Here is a 23355-nt window from a genome sequence, read left to right as displayed (position 1 = left end):
AATTGCCCTTAGTGTCCCAAAGGTTCAGAGGGGTTCTTTGGACTGTGGGAGGAAACCGGAGCACCCGGAGGAAACCCACGCAGACACGGGGAGGACGTCAGACTCCACACAGACAGTGACCCAAGCCGGAATCGAACCTGGGACCCTGGAGCTGTGAACCCCAATAGGGTTACGGGGATAGGGTGGAAGTGAAGACTTAAGTGGGTCGGTGCAGACTCGATGGCCCCAATGGCCTCCTGCTGCACTGGATGTTCTATGTAACGGAGATGCATTTACCCATGGAGATAACAAACATAGTTTGTATCCTCAAGTCTAAATTAGGGCATTACTTGTGGAAAATAATTTTCTACCTTTAAGTGATGTCAAGTTATGCAACTTGGGAGTCTTAGAACATAGAACATAGAAAAATACAGCACAGAACAGGCCCTTCGACCCACGATGTTGTGCCGAACCTTTGTCCTAGATTAACCATAGATTATCATTGAATTTACAGTGCAGAAGGAGGCCATTCGGCCCATTGTGTCTGCACCGGCTCTTGGAAAGAGCACCCTACCCATAGTCAACACCTCCACCCAACACTCAGGGCAATTTTGGACACTAAGGGCAATTTATCATGGCCAATCCACCAAACCTGCACATCTTTGGACTGTGGGAGGAAACCGGAGCACCCGGAGGAAACCCACGCAGACACGGGGAGGATGTGCAGACTCCACACAGACAGTGACCCAAGCCGGAATCGAACCTGGGACCCTGGAGCTGTGAAGCAATTGTGCTATACACAACGCTACCGTGCTGCCCTGAAGAACAAATAAATCTACACTATAATTTTACCGTAATCCATGAAGCTATCCAATAGTTGCTTGAAGGTCCCTAATGTTTCCGACTCAACTACTTACACAGGCAGTGCATTCCATGCCCCCTCTACTCTCTGGGTAAAGAACCTACCTCTGACATCCCCCCTATATCTTCCACCATTCACCTTAAATTTATGTCCCCTTGTAATGGTTTGTTCCACCCAGGGAAAAAGTCTCTGACTGTCTACTCTATCTATTCCCCTGATCATCTTATAAACCTCTATCAAGTCGCCCCTCATCCTTCTCCGTTCTAATGAGAAAAGGCCTAGCACCCTCAACCTTTCCTCGTAAGACCTACTCTCCATTCCAGGCAACATCCTGGTAAATCTCCTTTGCACCTTTTCCAAAGCTTCCACATCCTTCCTAAAATGAGGCGACCAGAACTGTACACAGTACTCCAAATGTGGCCTTACCAAAGTTTTGTACAGCTGCATCATCACCTCTCGGCTCTTAAATTCAATCCCTCTGTTAATGAACGCTAGCACACCATAGGCCTTCTTTACAGCTCTATCCACTTGAGTGGCAACTTTCAAAGATGTATGAACATAGACCCCAAGATCTCTCTGCTCCTCCACATTGCCAAGAACTCTACCGTTAACCCTGTATTCCGCATTCATATTTGTCCTTCCAAAATGGACAACCTCACACTTTTCAGGGTTAAACTCCATCTGCCACTTCTCAGCCCAGCTCTGCATCCTATCTATGTCTCTTTGCAGCTGACAACAGCCCTCCTCACTATCCACAACTCCACCAATCTTCGTATCGTCTGCAAATTTACTGACCCACCCTTCAACTCCCTCATCCAAGTCATTAATGAAAATCACAAACAGCAGAGGACCCAGAACTGATCCCTGCGGTACGCCACTGGTAACTGGGATCCAGGCTGAATATTCGCCATCTACCACCACTCTCTGACTTCCATCGGTTAGCCAGTTCGTTATCCAACTGGCCAAATTTCCCACTATCCCATGCCTCCTTACTTTCTGCAGAAGTCTACCATGGGGAACCTTATCAAATGCCTTACTAAAATCCATGTACACTACATCCACTGCTTTACCTTCATCCACATGCTTGGTCACCTCCTCAAAGAATTCAATAAGACTTGTAAGGCAGGACCTACCCCTCACAAATCCGTGCTGACTATCCCTAATCAAGCAGTGTCTTTCCAGATGCTCAGAAATCCTATCCTTCAGTACCCTTTCCATTACTTTGCCTACCACCGAAGTAAGACTAACTGGCCTGTAATTCCCAGGGCTATCCCTATTCTCTTTTTTGAACAGGGGCACGACATTCGCCACTCTCCAATCCCCTGGTACCACCCCTGTTGACAGTGAGGACGAAAAGATTATTGCCAACGGCTCTGCAATTTCATCTCTTGCTTCCCATAGAATCCTTGGATATATACCGTCAGGCCCGGGGGACTTGTCTATCCTCAAGCTTTTCAAAATGCCCAACACATCTTCCTTCCCAACAAGTATTTCCTCAAGCTTACCAGTCTGTTTCACACTGTCCTCTCCAACAATATGGCCCCTCTCATTTGTAAATACAGAAAAAAAGTATTCGTTCAAGACCTCTCCCATCTCTTCAGACTCCATACACAATCTCCCGCTTCTGTCCTTGATCGGACCTACCCTCGCTCTAGTCATTCTCATATTTCTCACATATGTGTAAAAGGCCTTGGGGTTTTCCTTGATCCTACCCGCCAAAGATTGTTCATGCCCTCTCTTAGCTCTCCTAATCCCTTTCTTCAGTTCCCTCCTGGCTATCTTGTATCCCTCCAACGCCCTGTCTGAACCTGGTTTCCTCAGCCTTACATAAATCTCCTTTTTCCTCTTAACAAGACATTCAACCTCTCTTGTCAACCATGGTTCCCTCACTTGACCATCTCTTCCCTGCCTGACAGGGACATACATATCAAGGACACGTAGCACCTGTTCCTTGAACAAGTTCCACATTTCACTTGTGCCCTTCCCTGCCAGCCTATGTTCCCAACTTATGCACTTCAATTCTTGTCTGACAACATCGTATTTACCCTTCCCCCAATTGTAAACCTTGTCCTGTTGCACGCACCTATCCCTCTCCATTACTAAAGTGAAAGTCACAGAATTGTGGTCACTATCTCCAAAATGCTCCCCCACTAACAAATCTATCACTTTCCCTGGTTCATTACCAAGTACTAAATCCAATATTGCCCCTCCTCTGGTTGCACAATCTACATACTGTGTTAGAAAAGCTTCCTGGACACACTGCACAAACACCACCCCATCCAAACTATTTGATCGAAAGAGTTTCCACTCAATGTTTGGGAAGTTAAAGTCACCCATGACTACTACCCTGTGACTTCTGCACCTTTCCAAAATCTGTTTCCCAATCTGTTCCTCCACATCTCTGCTATTATTGGGGGGGGCCTATAGAAAACTCCTAACAAGGTGACTGCTCCTTTCCTATTTCTGTCTTCAACCCATACTGCCTCAGTAGGCGGATACTCCTCGAACTGCCTTTCTGCAGCTGTTATACTATCTCTAATTAACGATGCCACCCCCCCCCCCCCACCTCTTTTACCACCCTCCCTAATCTTATTGAAACATCTATAACCAGGGACCTCCAACAGCCATTTCTGCCCCTCTTCTATCCAAGTTTCCGTGATGGCCACCACATCGTAGTCCCAAGTACCAATCCATGCCTTAAGTTCACCCACCTTATTCCTGATGCTTCTTGCGTTGAAGTATACACACTTCAACCCATCTCCGTGCCTGCAAGTACTCCCTTCCCCACTGCCTCATTACACTCTTTGGCGTCCTGAATATCGGCTACCTTAGTTGCTGGACTACAAATTTGGTTCCCATTCCCCTGCCAAATTAGTTTAAACCCTCCCGAAGAGTATTGGAAAACCTTCCTCCCAGGATATTGGTGCCCCTCTGGTTCAGATGCAACCCGTCCTGCTTGTACAGGTCCCACCTTCCCCAGAATGCGCTCCAATTATCCAAATACCTGAAGCCCTCCCTCCTACACCATTCCTGCAGCCACGTGTTCAACTGCACTCTCTCCCTATTCCTAGCCTCGCTATCACGTGGCACCGCCAACAAACCAGAGATGACAACTCTGTCTGTCCTGGCTTTTAACTTCCAGCCTAACTCCCTAAACTTGTTTATTACCTCCACACCCCTTTTCCTACCTACATCGTTGGTACCAATGTGCACCACGACTTCTGGCTGCTCCCCCTCCCTCTTAAGGATCCTGAAGACACGATCCGAGACATCCCTGGCCCTGGCACCCGGGAGGCAACATACCTTCCGGGAGTTTCGCTCGCGACCACAGAATCTCCTATCTATTCCCCTAACCATTGAATCTCCTACAACTATTGCTTTTCTATTCTCCCCCCTTCCCTTCTGAGGCCCAGAGCCAGACTCAGTGCCAGAGACCTGGCCGCTAGGGCCTTCCCCCGGTAGGTCATCCCCCCCCAACAGCATCCAAAACGGTATACTTGTTTTGAAGGGGAACGGCCACGAGGGTTCCCTGCACTGTCTGCCTGTTTGTTTTTTTCCCCCTGACTGTAACCCAGCTATTGTTGTCCTGTACCTTGGGTGTGGTTACCTCCCTGTAACTCTTCTCTATCACCCCCTCTGCCTCCCGGATGATCCGAAGTTCATCCAGCTTCAGCTCCAGTTCCCCAACACGATCTTTGAGGAGCTGGAGTTGGGTGCACTTTCTGCAGGTATAGTCAGCGGGGACACCGGTGGTATCCCTCACCACCCACATCCTACAGGAGGAGCATGCAACTGTCCTAGCCTCCATCCCCTCCTACCTTACAGAATATAGCTGCCCTCAGATCAACTGGATCTCCGCCCTCTGACTCTGCTCCCAGTCAGCTGCACTCTCTGTAAACTCCTGGCTCTCTTCTCACTCTTTGCGGAAATGTAGGAAACAAAATGAAAGGAGCACCTTACTCCCTCCTCACCTAACTCCCTCAGTCACCAAACTCTCACTATAGCACACAAATGCACCAAATTCAGCACTCCCAGTCACCAAACTCTCATTATAACACTCAAATGCACCAAATTCAGCACTCCCAGTCACCAAACTCTCATTATAACACTCAAATGCACCAAATTCAGCACTCAGTGCAAACAAAGTCTGCACTGTAGGGGATCACTTTTATACTGTGAATCTAGCCTCTGAAAACTGGCCTAATCCAATTAACTAATTAACAAGCTCCAGCTGCAAGTGCCTACAAGTAGCTTTGTTTAAAGCTGATTGAAAATTCACCTTCTTCTGAACAAAACAGCAATTTTTAAGTTAATTAACTAAATAAAAGAAAGACTAGACTTTAGATAAAAATGAAGCCTTGTACTCCCTCAGTCACCAAACTCTCACTATAGCACTCAAATGCACCAAATTCAGCACTCAGTGCACATGACACATGATTTGTTTCAAAAGCACCCATAATAAGTGGTGCAATTTGCTTATAAATGGGGCACGCCCACATGGGGGGAAAGAGAGGCATTGAAAATAAAATCCATTAGAAAATTGGATGTGACCTGCTGACTCACAAGTCCCATTTGTTTCAAGTCTTCCTCCCAGCATCTGTGTCCGTGGGTGTAATAGACTGAGTGGGATTAATAGAATAAGTACAAGTGGATATTTTAAATGGAAGCTCAGATTTAAATCTGCCGGCAGTGTAGATAGTTGTACACAGGTCACAATAGCATACTTCGCATTGAGGCACCTCATCAAATGCGGACAGCTCTGGTAACTCTTTTGTGTCAAGATGCTAGTCCGTTTATATTCTCAAAGGATAACAGAAACATGGTTAACCGCGAGTGGTGATATTTAATTAGTAATGACTATCACTCTCTTGTGCTTCACAAGATTTCCAGCGGAGGGGGAAAAAGGGGTAATTTGATGAATTTCCTGCTGATAGCACATTCACCAGAAATTCAAGTACATGCTGCCAACAATTGTGTGTCCATTCAAATGAATGGACTGCAAAGCGTAGTCACACACGTGAATACTACATACAATCTCCAATTATGCAAAGCTCTATGTCAGGAGGACCAGGAGAAACATTGGTCCTGTGGTTAGGGTGTTGCGTAGTGTGGGATTTTCAGATGGGAAGGTTGGAGTGCGCCCCTGGAGGAACAATTAAACGAATTAAACATGGGCTCTGGGATGAAGCAGTTGTTGGGTTCCATGGGTCTCTATTGACTTCAAGTTTTATTAAGATTTGAATTTGTAATTCAATTGCTGCACATCAAATTATTTGATATCTGTTATGTTTCTGAGCCAGAGACACATTTATCAATAAATAATCCTGCAGTTGAATGCTAAGAAATCGTCTTCACTCACATTAAATATATTACAATTATATATCAGCAACAATCCAAGAAAAAAAAAGGCTTCACAAAACCCATTCAATTTCCTTACCAGCCAGTCATGTTAAAATCACGGAAGAGCATTTTCTTCCCAAGTTCTTTGCGCTGCACTCTTCTGGAAAATTCTAAGTGGGTGAATTCGTTTCCCAACAAATGTGGCTGCAAACAAGCCTGCAGAGGGAAAACAAAACTCACTGTGGGACAGGAAATGTGCATTTACATCGCAGTGGTTTGCCACAACCCTGCACCCACTCTTGTTCTTGAGATCTTCACAGCTCCTAAGGTGTGGTGCAGACAACTTCCTGCCTGTCACAGGCCAGGTCAGGTTATACATAAAATGGATTGTTTTTGAAAAAAAAAAAATTTTATTCTTAGCATTTACAAATTTTTTTCAAAACACAAGGCACCCATTTAAACCAAGATGAACAGCCTCCATCTCAAAAAGAACCCCTCCTCCTCGGATCCGCTCATGGCAAATTAAATTTTCTCCAATTGGAGGAATTCCGCCAAGTCACTCACCCACCCCGCCGCTTTAGGCAGCTCTGGATCCCGCCAACCTAACAAGATCCGCCTCTGGATTACCAGAGGGACAAAGGCCAACGCATCGGCCTCTCTCCCCCACCTGCACTCTCGGATCCTCCGACATGCCGAATATCGCCACCATGGGCTCGGAACCACCCTCACCCCCAGAATCTCCGACATAGCCCCGCAAATGAACTCTCCCAACTTCAGGCTCCCCAGAACATATCAGTGTGATTGGCTGGTGCTTTGGAAACAACTGTAATTGAGTCCATTTGTTGCTAAAGCACCGTCCACATCTAACCTCCCCCCCCGGAAAAAAAACGACTCATTTGCGCCACTGTCATGTGCACTCTGTGCATCACTTTAAACTGAATGAGGCTTAGCCTCGTACACAAGGAGGTCAAATTTACCCTACGCAGGGCCTCGCGCCACAACCCTGCCTCAAATACCCCAGATCTTCCTCCCACTTTTGCTTTACATCCTCCACCAATGCCCACTCCCTTTATTAGTTCCTCATTATATGTCTGAGATCCTACCTTTCCCTGTCTCGTCTTCAGACGAAAAGGTTTTGTACCACAGCGGGGGTGGCAACCTCGGAAACATGGTCACCTCCTTTCTCACGAAGGCCCCAATCTGCAGATAACGGAACCTGTTACCCCTCAGCAACTCCTCCAATTCTCCCAACTCCACAAACTTTTCCCCCACGAACAGGTCCCTAAAATACTCTATCCCTGTGCTCTCCCAAACCCTAAATGTATAGTCCAGCCCTGCCGGGACAAATCTATGATTTCCACAGATTGGTGCCCACAATGAATCGTCCTCCATCTTAAAATGTTGCCTCCACTGATTCCAATGAGCGATGAAGCCACCACCAGATCGTGGAGTACTTTGTTGATGAGAATGAAAGAGGTGCAAATAATAGTACCCTCAAACTCATCTCCCACACTGACCTCTCCTCCAGACCTTCTCAACATTCGACCCCCAGTAATAATTCAACAAGCTTGGCAACGCCAACCATCCTCTCCATAAAGTGGATTTAAAAAAAAAAAATTTTTTTCCATTTAAGGGGCAATTTAACATGTCATCCACCTACGCTGCTCATCTTTGGGTTGTGGGGTGGACCCAGCAGACACGGGGAGAATGTATAAACTCCACACAGACAGTGATCCGAACCCGGGTCCTCGGTGCCGTGAAGCAGCAGTGCTAAACACTGAGCCACTGTGCTGCCCCTAAAGTGGATTGTTTTGATATAACTCACCAGGCAGGAAGCTCATGGGATCAGGTGGAACACTGGTTTTACAAGATACAAGTCCTCTCTGTTGACTTCAGAGGCATGTAAAATCAGGACAGGTTGCAAAACCAGCTTGCCATCTGATTGCGCCAGTTTAGAAACAATGGGCGAAATTCTCCGGTATCGGCGCGATGTCCGCCGACTGGCACCCAAAATGGCGCAAATCAGTCGGGCATCGCGCCGCCCCAAAGGTGCGGAATGCTCCGCATCTTGGGGGACGAGCCCCAACCTTAAGGGGCTAGGCCCGCGCCAGACGAATTTCCACCCCGCCAGCTGGCAGAAAAGGCCTTTGGTGCCCCGCCAGCTGGCGCGGAAATGACATCTCCGGCCGGCGCATGCGTGGGAGCGTTAGCGGCCGCTGTAGGCATTCCCGCGCATGCGCAGTGGAGGGAGTCTCTTCCGCCTCCGCCATGGTGGAGACCGTGGCGAAGGCGGAAGGGAAAGAGTGCCCCCACGGCACAGGCCCGCCCGCAGATCGGTGGGCCTCGATCGCGGGCCAGGCCACCGTGGGGGCACCCCCCGGGACCAGGTCGCCCCGCGCCCCCCCAGGACCCCGGAGCCCGCCCGCGCCGCCTCGTCCCGCCGGTAAGGTAGGTGGTTTAATCTACGCCGGTGGGACAGGCATTTTAGCGGCGGGACTTTGGCCCATCCAGGCCGGAGAATCGCGGGGGGGGGGGGCCCGCCAACCGGCGCGGCGCGATTCCCGCCCCCGCCGAATATCCGGTGCCGGAGAATTCGGCAACCGGCGGGGGCGGGATTCACGCCAGCCCCCGGCGATTCTCTGACCCGGCGGGGGGGTCGGAGAATCTCGCCCAATTTCTCCAAAACATTGATGAGTGGGATGACGCAAATTCTCTAACCTTACTCCTCACCACATGTTTTGCTCTGTGTTTGTGTTATCATTTCCATAAGAAACCAAAATTTATGTGGTTACTATTACAGGAATACGTCCGGACCCGGGATCGACCCGCCTCGCAACACCTTGTGAGATTCAAGCAATCTTGGGAGATCATAGAAGTTCCAGTGCAGAAGGAGGCCATTCGGCCCATCGAGTCTGCACCGGCTCTTGGAAAGAGCACCCTACCCAAGCCCACACCTCCACCCTACCCCCATAACCTCGCAGCCCCACCCAACACTAAGGGCAATTTTGGACACTAAGGGCAATTTAGCATGGCCAATCCACCTAACCCGCACATCTTTGGACTGTGGGAGGAAACCGGAGCACCCGGAGGAAACCCACGCAGACATGGGGAGAACGTGCAGACTCCGCACATACAGTGACCCAAGCCGGGAATCGAACCTGGGACCCTGGAGCTGTGAAGAAACTGTGCTAATCACTGTGCTACCGTGCTGCCCCAGATGTTGCGATGTGAATCTCACCCACAATGGGCGGGATCACTTTTTTTGCAAATCTGCCTATTAGAGTGAGGCAGTAAGCCTCACTCTAATGTGCAGGTTCCTGAGGTACCCGAGGCTTTAGCATTCAACCCCTTTGCCTCAGGGGCCTTGGGCATGCACTGTTAAGTACAGACGGGGACCAGACTGAACGGCACTCATGGGGGTCTCCCAGGGGATCGGGGGATCCTAGCTGCATGCCCTTTGGGCAGGTTGGTGCCCTGGTGCCACCTGGGCACCCTGGCACTGCCAGTGTGCAAAGCTTGCATTTTTTGCGTGCGATCGGGCCGGGGTTGCCCAGCGTGGGTGTTGGGAGAATGGGGGGGGGGGGTTGGTCGATGATTGTTTCTGGGACCTTTGAGATCGGGACACCATTTAAAAATGGAGGACTAATTTCTTGCTACAACGGGGAGTTCCAGCAAGCCTGTACAAAACAGGGCTATGTGCTGCCTCGGCCGCACGTTCCCTGTTCAGACCCCTTATTCAACGCGGGTTTCGGCACTGCCGGGTTGGGAAACACGTGGCTAAACGTCTCGTTAGGGCACTTTGTTCCCTTTTGGGAGAATTGCAGCCATTATTGCTCGGTGCAGTCTGATGGAAGGGCAAAGATACAGCAAGGCACCCAAAAATTAACCGACTTACAGCAGATGGCAATTTACCTCGCCAATGCCTTACAAGAAGCCACATTCTGAGAGGTACTGTTTTGCTCAGGGAGATGGGTTAAAGATTAATAAAGTGTTTCATGAGTCATTTCTCATCCTGATTGAGTGTACGTGTACATGTAAAAGAATGGCGTGAATAATAATCAAAAATCAATTTGTATCTCACTTTAAGGCATTTAGCTAATAAACCAGGGTAACTGTACCTTGTAAAGTGCATAAATCTTCTGAATCCACCATAAATACTTAATGTACCAAAGATTTCCTCAACTAAAATTTATATATATTTGCCCTTTTGCTGTACTCCTATTTTGTTATTGTCAAGTACTAAAAATATTACCCAGCCAAAAAGTGTTATCACATTTCAGTTTTAGTAAAATTCACAATGTAGATGATTCCATTAAGATATCAATTATTGTTCATCTCTTATTGCTCGGATGACAGTAATTGGATTTCTTCCTGAACTACAGCAGCCCATATGGCGATGATGCTTCCATAGACACGTAGATACATTGAAGATAGGAGCAGGAGGAGGCCTCTTGGCCCTTCGAGCCTGCTCCGCCATTCATCACGATTCTGGCTGATCATCCAACTCACTAGCCTAATCCTACTTTCTCCTCATAGCCTTTGATCCCATTCGCCCCAAATGCTATATCTAGCTGCCTCTTAAATATATTCAATGTTTTAGCATCAACTACTTTCAGTGGTTATGAATTCCACAGGCTCACCACTCCTTGGGTGAATAAATGTTTCCTCATCTCTGTCCGAAATGGTTTACCCTGAATCCTCAGACTGTGACCCCTGGTTCTGGACACACCCACCATCGGGAACACCTTCCCTGCATCTATCCTGTCTACTCCTGTTAGAATTTTATAAGTCTATATGAGATCCCCCCCTCATTCTTCTGAACTCCAGTGAGAACAATCCCAATCTGGTCAATCTCTCCTCGTATGACAGTCCCGCCATCCCTGGAATCAGTCTGGTAAACCTTCGCTGCAATTCCTCGAGTGCAAGAACATCCTTCCTCAGAAAGGGAGACCAAAACTCCACACAATATTCTAGGTGTGGCCTCACCAAGGCCCTGTATAATTGCAGCAACACATCCCTGCTTCTGTACTCGAAACCTCTCACAATGAAGACCAACATACCATTAGCCTTCTTTCCTGCCTGTTGCACCTGCATGCTTACCTTCAGCGGTTGGTGCACAAGGACACCCAGGTCCCGCTGCATACTCCCCTCTCCCAATTTACAACCATTCAGGAAGTAATCTGCCTTCCTGTTTTTGCTTCCAACGTGAATAACCTCACACTCATCCAAATTATACTGCATCTGCCATTGATTTGCCCACTCGCCCAACCCGCCCAGATCATGCTGTAGGATCTCTGCATCCTCGTCAAAGTTCACCCTCCCACCCAACTTGTTATCATCTGCAAATTTGATTTGCCCAATCTATGTGAAGATTAAAATCACCCATGGTCATCGATATTCCCTTATTACATGCATCTCTGGTGTTTAATGCCATTTCAAACATCACCACTGCAGTTTGGGGGTCTATATATGATACCCACTAATGTTTTTTGCCCCATGGTATTTCTCAACTCTATCCATACAGACTCCACATGCCAGAGCTAATATCCTTTCTCACTATTGTGTTAATTTCCTCTTTAACCAGTAGGGCCACGCCACCACCTTTTCTTTTATGCCTGTCCTTCCTAAATACTGAATACCCTGGGACATTCCATTCCCACCCCTGGTCACCCTGCAGCCATTTCTCCGTAACCCCAATTATATCGTACCCATTTACATCTATTTGCGCGATTAGTTCATCCACTTTATTGCAAATGCTCCATACATTAAGGCACAGAGCCTTTAAGTTTGTCTTTTTCACATTGTTTGTCTTGCTCCCAATATTTTTCTCTTTTGGCCTGTTTGAATTTTGCCCTTGGTTTCTCCACCTAACACTTTTCTTTTTTAAAATAAATTTTAGAGAACCCAATTAATTTTTTCCAATTAAGGAGCAATTTAGCGTGGCCAATCCACCTACCCGGCACATCTTTGGGTTGTGGGGGCGAAATCCACGCAAACACGGGGCGAATGTGCAAACTCCACACGGACAGTGACCCAGAGCCGGGATCGAACCTGGGACCTCGGCGCCTTGAGGCAGCTGCGCCACCCACCGTGCTGCCCTCCCCTATCAGTCTTCTTATTCCCTTTATTACCTTTTATTTTTGTCCTTGCTCCGTCTTTCTCGGACTCCTTGCATAGGTTCCCATCCCCCTGGCATATTAGTTTAAACCCTTCCCAATCGCTCGAGCAAATAGCCCCCCCTAGGGCATCAGTCCCAGTCCTGCCCAGGTGTAAACCGTCCAGTTTGTACAGGTTCCACTTCCCACAGAACTGGTCCCAATGCCCCAATCTGAAACCCTCGCCCGATACCATCTCCTCAGCCACGTATTCATCTAATATATCCTTTCATTTCTACTCTGACTGGCATGTGGCACCGTAGTAATCCTGAGATCACTACCTTGGAGGTCCAATTTCTTAACTTCCTCCCTAGCTCCGTGTATTCTGCTTTTAGGATCTCATCCCTTTTTTTACTTATGTCGTTTGTACCGATGTGTACCACGACCACTCCAGAATGTCCAGTACCCGCTCAGAGACATCCTCGACCCTGGCACCAGGGAGGCAATATATCATCCTGGAATTGCGTTTGCGGCCACAGAAACTCCTGTCTATTCCCCTTAAAATTGAGTCCGCTATAAATATTGCACTGGCACTCTTATCACCCCCTCCCTCTGCAGCACAACCAACAGTGGTGCCACAAGTTTGGCTGTTGCTGGTTTCCCCCCCGAGAGGCCATTCCCGTCAACATTATCCAAACCGGTATGTCTGTTCTGCAAGGGAATGGCCACAGGAGATTCCTGCACTACCTGCCTAGCTCTCTTGCTCTGTCTTGTGGTCACCCATTCCCTTCCTGCCTGTGGAGTCTGAGCCTGCGGTGTGGCCACCTCTCTATACGTGCTATCCATGATGCTCTCTCTCTTGCGGATGCTCCACAGTGTCTCCAACCACCGCTCCAGCTCTGAAACTCGAGCTTCCAGGAGCTGTAACTGGAGACACTTCCTGCACACACGCTAACCCTGGGGACTGGAACTGTCCCCAGCCTGCCACATAGAGCAAGAGGAGCAAACCACAGCTTGGAGATCTCCTGTCATGTCTTATCCCGTTAAATTAAACTTTTGAAAGATGTTTTGTGTCAGGTTATATCTAAAATCTCCTATATTTATTTAGCTTTTCTTTCTTTTTTTTAAAAAACTGAGCATTTATCCCTAAATAAAATTTAAAATAGTAATTTTCACATTTACGTTAGGTAGGCAATTAATTGCAGGATATTGATCCAGTGGCAAGAAATAATAGTAACATGTGTCCAAGACATATCCTAGCTGAGAATTTGTGGGCTCCAGAGGTAATCGAGGACTCCAAACTCACTTCATACTGTACTTTTCTTTAAAATTTAGAGTAGCCAATTATTTTTCTTTTTTTCCAATTAAGGGGCAATTTAGATTGGCCAATCCACCTAACCAGCACATCTTTAGGTTGTGGGGGTGAAACCCATGCAGGCATGGGGAGAATGTGCAAATTCCACACAGACAGTGACCCAGGGCCGGAATTCGAACCTGGGTCCTCAGCGCCGCAGTCCCAGACTTTATACTATACTTCCTAACTCTGGAGTACGTCTCTCCTTCTAGTAGGTCAGGACATTGATGTACAGGGATGGTGATGACAGAACTGGATGATGGATATGATTCTCTGAACATGACTCTCTGGCTGCTGCATGGCTAGCTTGAGACAGTTCTCCCAAGAGCAGTGCCAGGTGGGTGGCACAGTAGCACAGTGGTTAGCGTGTTGCTTCACAGCTCCAGGGTCCCAGGTTCGATTCCCGGCTTGGGCCACTATCTGTGTGGAGTCTGCATGTTCTCCCTGTGTCTGCATGGGTTTCCTCAGAGTGCACCGTTTCCTCCCACAAATCCCGAAAGACGTGCTGTTAGGTAATTTGAGCATTCGGAATTTGCCCTCCGTGTACCCGAACAGGCGCCGGAGTGTGGCGACAAGGGGCTTTTCACAGTAACTTCATTGCAGTGTTAATGTTAGCCTACTTGTGACAATAAAGATAATAATAGATACCAGTGAGAGGCGACTGGGCTTTGATTGCCAAGGTTTTCTCCAAACAGAGCGCCCAAGTCCGTGTCGAGTTCCAAGTTTTGTGCTTATTTTTTGTACTTTGTAGCAACTATTCTCTAGCTGACTTCAAAAGGCATTGAGAGTGAACTCAAGAAGGCATATGGCATGCTTGCTTTCAGCGGCTGGGGCACAAGAAGGCATACGGCATGCTTGCTTTCAGCGGCCGGGGCACAAGAAGGCATACGGCATAAGACCATAAGACATAGGAGCAGAATTAGGCCACTCAGCCCATCGAGTCTGCTCCGCCATTCAATCATGGCTGACATTTTCTCATCCCCGTTCTCCTGCCTTCACCCCATAACCCCTGATCCTCTTATTAATCAAGAACTTATCTATCTCTGTCTTAAAGACATTCAGTGAATTGGCCTCCACAGCCTTCTGCGGCAAAGAGTTCCACAGATTCACCACCCTCTGGCTGAAGAAATTCCTCCTCTCTGTTTTAAAGGATTGTCCCTTTAGTCTGAGATGGTGTCCTCTGGTTCTAGTTTTTCCAACAAGTGGAAACATCCTCTCCAGGTCCACTCTATCCAGGCCTCGCAGTATCTTGTAAGTTTCAATAAGATCCCCTCTCATCCTTCTAAACTCCAACGACTACAGACCCAGAGTCCTCAAAGGTTCCTCATACGACAAGTTCTTCATTCCAGGGATCATTCTTGTGAACGTCCTCTAGACCCTTTCCAAGGCCAGCACATCCTTCCTTAGATACGGGGCCAAAACTGCTCACATTACTCCAAATGGGGTCTGACCAGAGCCTAATACAGCCTCAGGAGTACATCCCTGGTCTTGTATTCTAGCCCTCTTGACATGAATGCTAACATTGCATTTGCCTTCTTAATTACCGACTGAACCTGCACATCAACCTTAAAAGAATCGTGAACAAGGACTCCCAAGACCCTTTGTGCTTCTGCTTTCCGAAGCATTTTGTCATTTAGAAAATAGCCTGTGCCACTTCCGGTGACGGCAGGCGGGAGGCGGCCGCACAATGGAGGGCTCCCGTTCGGCAACGGCATTTTCGGGGCTTTAAGCCCGGTCCCAGGGTCCACGGAGGCGGCAGAAGCAGGGAGAAGGCACGGAGGAGGCACAGTGAAGACACAGGAGGAAAAAAAGAACAAAGAAAAATGTCGAGGGTGAGCAAGAAAACGGCCGGAAAAAAAACAGCTGAAGGTCTGTCGGGGAGTGGAAAGGTCACCGTGGGGTCACCAAGGAAAATGGAGGCTGGAGCACCAGGGAAGGCCGCACTGCTTACGGCTGAAGAAATAACTAACCCAGCTGCGGAATTTGAAAAGCAGTTGGCGCAGATTGCGAAATGCATGGAGACGGTGAGGAAGGAGATGAGGGAGGTTTTGAGTGTGCTGGTGGAGGAGGCGGTTTCCCCGGTGAGGACGTAGGTGGCGAGCGCAGTGGCGGAGGTGCGAGAGCAAGGGGAGGCGCTGAAGGAAGTGGAGGAGACGTTATTGCAGCACGGTGATCACCTTGCCTCGATGGGGAAAGAGATGCGGAAGGTGATGGATACTAACAAGGATCTGCGAGGAAAAATGAAAGACCTGGAAAACAGATCCAGGCGACAGAACTTGAGGATTGTGGGGCTGCCCGAAGGAGTTGAAGGACCGAAGCCGACTAAGTATTTTGCCGTGATGCTGGCAAAACTATTGGGGGAGGGGGAGGATCCCTCCCGATATGAACTGGATCGGGCTCATCGGTCGTGGAGGCCTGTACCAAAGGCGAGTGAGCCACCAAGAGCAGTGACTCTGTGTTCTGTAGGTACAGTGTGAAGGAGAAGGTCCTGAGCTGGGCCAAGCAGAAGCGGGTGGTGTAGTGGGCTTGAGCTGGTATACGCGTATACCAGGACTTTACGGTAGAGCTGGCAAGGAGGCGGGCTGCCTTCAACCTGGTGAAGACGGCACTGTACATTAGCAAGGTGCGGTGCGGCATTGCATATCCAGCGAAGCTGAGGGTGACTTACAAGCTCAGGGACTTTTATTTTGGAACGGCGGAAGCAGCGGAGGAGTTTGCGAAAGCAGATGGACTGTGGCAGAACTGACAAATTGAGGAATGGCCATGTGCCGATGTAACCTCATGACTGTATTTTCTTCTTTTTTGTATCACTGCGCGCAGGTGTAGAGACTAAAGGAGCCAATGTGGTATATATTTGGACAAGGGAAGGGACGGGACTTTCACTCGAAATGAGGGTTCTTTGGGGTGTAGGTGGGTATGTGGGGTTTGTGTGCTAAAAGGGGATCTTTGGGCTTTCCTAGGGCCAGGCAAATGGGAAAGGGACCCGGGCGGGGGCCTCCACGCTGGCCGGTTTAAGCCGGCCAGTGAACGGGAGTGATGTGGGGGGAGGGGCTGCGGCCATCGGAGCCTGGCAGAACAGGGCCCGAGTGGTCTAGCCGGGGTGGAAAGTTGGGGGGAAGGAACCGGGGTTGGGAGGAGGAGTTTTACAAGAGGCAGTGGACGGGAGGAGCTGGAGACCGGGGGCGGGGGGGGGGGGGGGGGGGAGAGCTGTGTAAGATTAAGGGTGACTACGGGTAATCCCTTATTCCTTTTTGTCATTTGTTTATGCAAACATGGGTTGAGGTTTGGGGGTTGGTGGGTAGATGGGATCGTTGTTATTATGGGGTCTGACATATCTTGCTGATTATTGTTTATTGTTGATGGATGTAAATGTGGGAGAAAATGTGAAAAAGGAGAATAAAAAAAAAAATTAAAAAATTAAAAAAAAAGAAAATAGCCTGTGCCTAAATTCCTCCTTCCAAAGTGCATAACATCACACTTTTAAACATTGTATTTCATTTGTCACTTCATTACCCACTCTCCGAGCTTGTCTAAGTCCTTCTGCAGCCCCCTTGCTTCCTCAATACTACCTGTCCCTCTACAGACGGTATGATTGCCTTCATTGGCCGGGGCATTGAGTATAGAAATTGGCAAGTCATGCTGCAGCTGTTTCGAACCTTAGTTCGGCCACACTTGGAGTATAGCGTTCAATTCTGGTCGCCACACTACCAGAAGGATGTGGAGGCTTTGGAGAGGGTACAGAAGAGGTTTGCCAGGGTGTTGCCTAGTATGCAGGGCATTAGCTATGAGGTGAGGTTGGATAAACTCTGTTTGTTCTCACTGGAACGACGGAGGTTGAGGGACAACCTGATTGAAGTCTACAAAATTATGAGGGGCATGGACAGAGTGGGTAGTCAGAAGCTTTCTCCCAGGGTGGAAGAGTCAATTACCAGGGGACATAGGTAGAAGGTGTGAGGGGCAAAGTTTAGAGGAGATGTGCAAGAGAATTTTTTTTTAACACAGAGGGTTGTGGGTGCCTGGAACTCGCTGCCGGAGGAGATGGCGGAAGCAGGTACGATAGTGACATTTAAGGGGAGTCATGTATTCAAATACATGAATAGGATGGGAATAGAGCGATACGGACCCCGGAAGTGTAGAAGGCTTTAGGTTAGACGGACAGCATGGTCGACGCAGGCTTAAGAGGGCCGAAGGGTCTATTCCTGTGCTGTACTGTTCTTGGTTCTTGTTTTTTATGTGACTGGTATCATACGGCACTCTCCCATAATTCACCAGTTTCACAATTTGCCATGGTGGTCCTCTTTTAAGGAACAGGCAGGATCCCAACATCAACAACAACTTGTATTTGTATAGCTCCTTTACTGTAGTAAAAACCTTCCAGAAGTTTTATGAAACAAAATTTTACACCAAGCCGCATAAAGGCAATTAATACCACAGATGACCAAAAGCTTGATCAAAAGGATGGGAGAGTGGTAGCGAGACAGAGTGGTTTAAGGAGGGAATTCCAGGTTTGGGGCCTTATTAGCTGAAAGCACAGCCATTGATGGAACTCCCTCTCTAACAACACTGTGGATGTGTCTAGAATTCAGGGTCTGCAGTGGTTCAAGAAGGCAGCTTACCGCCAATTCTCAAAGGCAACTAGGGATGGGCAATAGATGCTGGCCTGGGCAATAGATGCTGGCTTGGGCAATAGATGCTGGCCTAGCCAACGATGTCCACATCCTGTAAATGAATTTAATAAAAAGAAAATCAGGGTTGCACAAGAAGTGAGCTGAGATCTCGTAGGTTTGTACTGCTGGAGGAGATTAAAGATGGGAGGTGTGAGACCATGCAAAGATATGAAAACAATGATGAGATTTTTTAAAAAATTGTTAGTGCCATAACCACTAGACTACAGAAACCTATATAAATGGCATCAAGATCAAATCATTCCATAAATGTTTATTGCCTGACAGTGGAGGGAGAAATCCAGCACTGAATATTGTGATTCTGTCAGACAGCAGCGACATTCTGTCAGGTTGAAGAGTCAGACAATGGGTATAAAATGAGGGTGCTGCCACCTAGCTTTCAGTCTTCCCTTGTTTTATTAGATTAACAAACCAGTTCAAAATAACGACCAGGATGATATTGTGCATTGCAATAATAACATAGGGGCCCACTGGTTTGCTGGTATGAAGTTTCTTTCCCTGGTTAGCCAATGCTGTTAAGTGAACGGATTGCTGCTTTGATTAAATTAACAGCCAAAGGGACGGGACTCAAATACATTTTTATCCTGATACATGAGCATAAATGCAGCACTTCTATCCTTCCAGATCGGGAGCTGTGCTCGAATGAATACAGATATTGATTGAGAGGTGTAACAACTTTGCATGTGTCTCATTGTTCGGAATGTTAAATGGGCGTATAGTGCAATTCGATCTGATCACAGCTCTGGGATGTGATTTAACGGCCTCATCTCGCCTGACCTGGTGACGCAACGAGGCGCGCGATGGGCGCGATGAACATACCAGGTCCGATTCCCCTGAGGCCCGAGAACTAATGCCCATGCCTGGAAGACATCACCATTGCGTCATTTAGCAGTGGTCCACAGAAACGTTGACCAGGCGTAATGGCACCTTTGGGGGGGGCGTCCAAGCCAGTGGAGGTCCCAGGATGGTTGGGCTCTGGGAAAGGTGGTACCCTGGCACTCCCGCTGCAATCCGGGCACCTTGGCACTGCCGGGTGGAACCTTGGAACTGCCACCTGGCACCCTGGCAGTGCCACCTTGGCACTGCAGGCTGGCAGGGGCACTGCCAGGGTGCCAGGCTGCAGTGCCAAGGTGTCCAGGTGCCAGGTTTTCTGTTCCAGGGAGTGGGCCCGTGGATGTCTTGCCCATAAGAGGTGAGGTGAGGGGGGGGCTCGAGGACCCCCTAAAAAGTAAATAAAAGCAAATTAGTGCAGATGCTGGAATCTGAAACAAAAACTGGACAATCTCAGCAGGTCTGACAGCAAGCAGGACCCAGACCTTCCTGTCACTAGCCATTTCAACTCACCGTTCTGTTCTTACATCCACATGTCTGTCCTTGGCCTGCTGCAATGTTCCAGTAAAGCCCAGCGCAAACTAAATGAACAGTACCTCATCTTCCGAGTAGGCACGTTAATTGCAGCCTTCCGGACTTAACATCGAGTTCGACAACCTGAGACTGTAGTTCGGTTTTTCCCTCACCATTGTTCCCCCTTCCCCACTCCACTTGGGTCAACTGTTCCTAGTTGCCCTTTGACACTCTGCTCACCTTTGTTCTGCCATTCACAGATTCGAATCTCTTTATGTGCCATTAGCAGCATCCTTCTTAACCGTAATCACGCCATTTGCATTCCTTTTGTCTTCTGTCCTCGACACCTTTGTCAATCTCCACCTTTCACGAGCCCCCTATCCAGCACCACCGTTCCACCCCTCCCTCACAACAGCATAAATCTGACCCCATTTTCAGTTCTCTCCAGCTTTGACAAAGAGTCATCCAGACTCGAAACATTAGCTCCCTTCCCCCTCCACAGATGCTGTCAGACCTGCTGAATTTGTCCAGTATTTTCTGATTTTGTCCCTAAAAAGTAAGTTGGGGCTGTGGGGAGAGGTGGAAATTGCTAACCAAGGGCGCTTTGGGTATATTTACACTACACAGACTATAATCAAGAATTCACTATCACCTTCTCAAAGGCAATTTGGGGTGGGCGATAAATGCTGGCCTTGCCAGTGATGCCCAGGTTCTGTGAATGAATATATTTCAGGGAAATACTTAAGTACATTGAGCAAGGTATTGTGCTCCTAACTGGGCAATAGCATTACTTCCTTATTTTTGGCCAAGTTTTCATTTTTTTCTCTTTTCTTTATCCGGCTGAGACATTTTTGCACTTAGTTATTTGCAACTATTTCCTCTGGCAACATGCATCACTGCTGCTCAAAATCTACCCCCATTCCCATGGCCATTCCAGAAATGGAAGGTTGGTAAGTACAAATGCCAACATGCAACTTCATACTGGATAGCATGTTGGAATACCAACATACCTCTTCACCACCCTTCCTATTGAATCCAACAAGTGTGGCTAAAGCGTGCCCAGTGAGTCATTTATTCGTAAAAAAGGAAAGATGCTAATTTTAAGAAGCTTCCCTCCCACAGTGAAATGAATGAGATACTAAGCGGCATTAATATTAGAGCATTAATGAAGTACAATAATGTCACTTGGTTGATTGATTGATTTGTCACATGTACTGAAGTACAGTGAAAAGTACGTACACAGTGGACAAAACAAATAATCGACAATAAGAGTTGGTGAAAAGACTTGCGTTTGTGTATCTTTCATGATCACAGGACATCCCCAAGTGCTTTACAGCCAATGAAGTGCTTTTGAAGGGTAGGTACTGTTTCAATGTGAGAATCACATACACCACAGCAAGCCCCCACGAACAGCAATGTGATAATGACCAGACAATCTGCTGTTTTTGCGATGTTGATTGAGGGATAAATATTGGCCAGAACACCAGGGAAAACTCCTATGCTCTTCCTCAAAACGGAATCTCGTGTGTCCACCTGAGAGAGCAGTCAGGGCTTTAGATTTAACGTCTCATCCAAAACTGAATCAGAGGCAAGAGTATGAGCCACCTTTGACACAACATGGTTGCATTGTCATTGGACAGTATCTCCTGTCCAACGTGGTACAGATCTACAAATTATTCTTTGGAGTGCACCTATTGTCATCGAGGCAAATAGAGTAATCCAATTTGCAAACAGCATTGTCTCACACAAAGAGTAAAAGAAATTATTGGTGAAAGGGAGGTGGTGCGGAGTGGCATTGTCACTGGGCTAGCAATTCAGAGACCCAGGGGAATGCTCTGGGGATCCAGGTTCGAATCCCACCATAGCAGATGGTGAAATTTGAATTCAATAAGAAATCTGGAATTAAGGGGCCGAATTCTCCGCCGCCGGCTTTCAGGCGGGGGCAGGATTCACGCCACGCCCGTCGGGGGCCGTTGGCAGTAGCCCCCCCGGCAATTCTCCGGGCCCTGATGGGCCGAGCGGCCGCCCGTTTTCGGACAGTCCCGCCGGCGTGAAATGGACATGGTCCCACACGGGGGACCTGGCTGATAGGCCATCTACTGGAATCCTCGGGGGGGGGGGGGGGGGGGGGGGGGAGAGAGAGAGAGAGGGTCTGGCCCCGGGAGGGGGGCCTCTCTGTAGGGCTCCGCCATGGCCGGCGCGGAGAAGAAACCCCCTGCACATGCGCAAGACCACGGCGACCCTTCGTCGACGGTTGGCGCAGCGCCAACCCCTCCGGCGCCAGCCTAGCTCCCAGAAATGCGGAGGATTCCGCAATTTCCGGGTGGCCCGACGCCGGAGTGATTCGCGCCGTTCTTGGCGCCGGCGTCGGCCATCCCGCCGATTGCGGGAGAATCCCACCCAAGAAGTCTAATAATGACTGTGAAACTATTTGTCCTTTAGGGAAGGAAATCTACCATCCTTACCTGGTCTGACCTACATGTGACTCCAAACCCACAACAATGTAGTTCACTCTTATCAACACTCTGAAATGGCCTAGCAAGCCACTCAGTTCAAAGGGTAATTAGGGTGGGCAACAAATGCTGGCCTGGCTAGCGACGCCCTCATCCCATGAATGAATGAAAGAAAATCTGTTTCTGGTAGTATTCGATGAAAAAGGAAGGCCAGTCGGTACACTGAACAACTCCTTTCGCTCTTTAAATAGTGCTAGGACATCCACCAGGGCAGAGACTTGGTTTGAAATCTCATTCAAATGACCGCACCTCCAACAACACAATAACTTCCCCATTGCAATACTGAACTAGCAGCCTGTTTGCTAGTCATAAAAAAGTTATTCAAAACCTGAATGAAAAGTTAATTAGCTGAAAGTATCTCTAAAAATTGCACCGTTCAAATTTGCAATCCTAGTGCAGCATTTTAAAAAGCCAGAAAATGCAATTAACTTTTCAATCACGAGAATCCCCACAAACTCACATTGTGTGTTTATGATAATATGTTGTGTAGAACCATAGTATGACTTAAACTCTCACTTACCAAGTACTGAAGCCTCTGTCGTTCAGTGTCTGGTGTGAACTCTGAAGACATTGGAATGACTTCACCATTTCGAACAATAATGGCCCTGAAATGCAATGAATTGGAATATTCATATAAAGTAGTGGAATCTTGAGACCCAATGATGTTCAGTAGTGTTTTTAAGTCTTCAAAAGCAAAAATAGATTTAGCTTTCTTAAACCCTCATGATTTGATAAAGAAAACCTAGTTCAGGTGAACTCTTATAATCACATGATAAAAGTGAATGCATTGGGAGTGTGGGAATTCATGGAACCATCATATCATCTGACGAGGGAGCAGATTCTTCTGTTCCCTGTGTTTGAACTACTGAATACAAGAAAATTGGGCGGAGAAAAGCATGTACCTGGAAGTGGGCCCACCCAATTTTGTCATCCATTAAACTAGAAAAAGACAGAAAATTGGATGGGCTCCTCTTGGGGGTGCTTGCTGCTTTCTGGCCAGTTTCCTAGTCTTTAATGCACCGGACTACTTTAATAGCTCCAGAGAATACAAACTGCAAAAGATAACTAATCCTCAATTAAAAGTTAGTTGGGAGTGTGCATTAAAGCTGCAATAAATGTGTACAGTGCAAAATAGAACATTTTTGCCAATACACAAGATATTAAACATACAAGAGACTCGACA

General features: G+C 47.9%; 1 protein-coding gene across 1 annotated transcript in view; it reads right to left on the bottom strand.

Moving 5' to 3' along the window:
* ppm1h (protein phosphatase, Mg2+/Mn2+ dependent, 1H) overlaps positions 1-23355 on the bottom strand; it is a 273456-nt gene that overhangs the window by 56307 nt on the left and 193794 nt on the right. Inside the window, exons 5-6 of the mRNA XM_072485022.1 lie at positions 22693-22777; positions 6279-6397 (exon numbers count right to left, since the gene is read on the bottom strand). Coding sequence (XP_072341123.1) covers positions 6279-6397; positions 22693-22777 — 204 coding nt within the window. The remainder of the gene's footprint in view (positions 1-6278; positions 6398-22692; positions 22778-23355) is intronic.

The sequence above is a fragment of the Scyliorhinus torazame genome, chromosome 19 (genome assembly GCF_047496885.1).
Source record: "Scyliorhinus torazame isolate Kashiwa2021f chromosome 19, sScyTor2.1, whole genome shotgun sequence".
In the NCBI taxonomy this organism is placed as follows: domain Eukaryota; kingdom Metazoa; phylum Chordata; class Chondrichthyes; order Carcharhiniformes; family Scyliorhinidae; genus Scyliorhinus; species Scyliorhinus torazame.
Note: the sequence above shows the minus strand (reverse complement) of the source record. Positions and strands in the feature narration are given on the sequence as shown.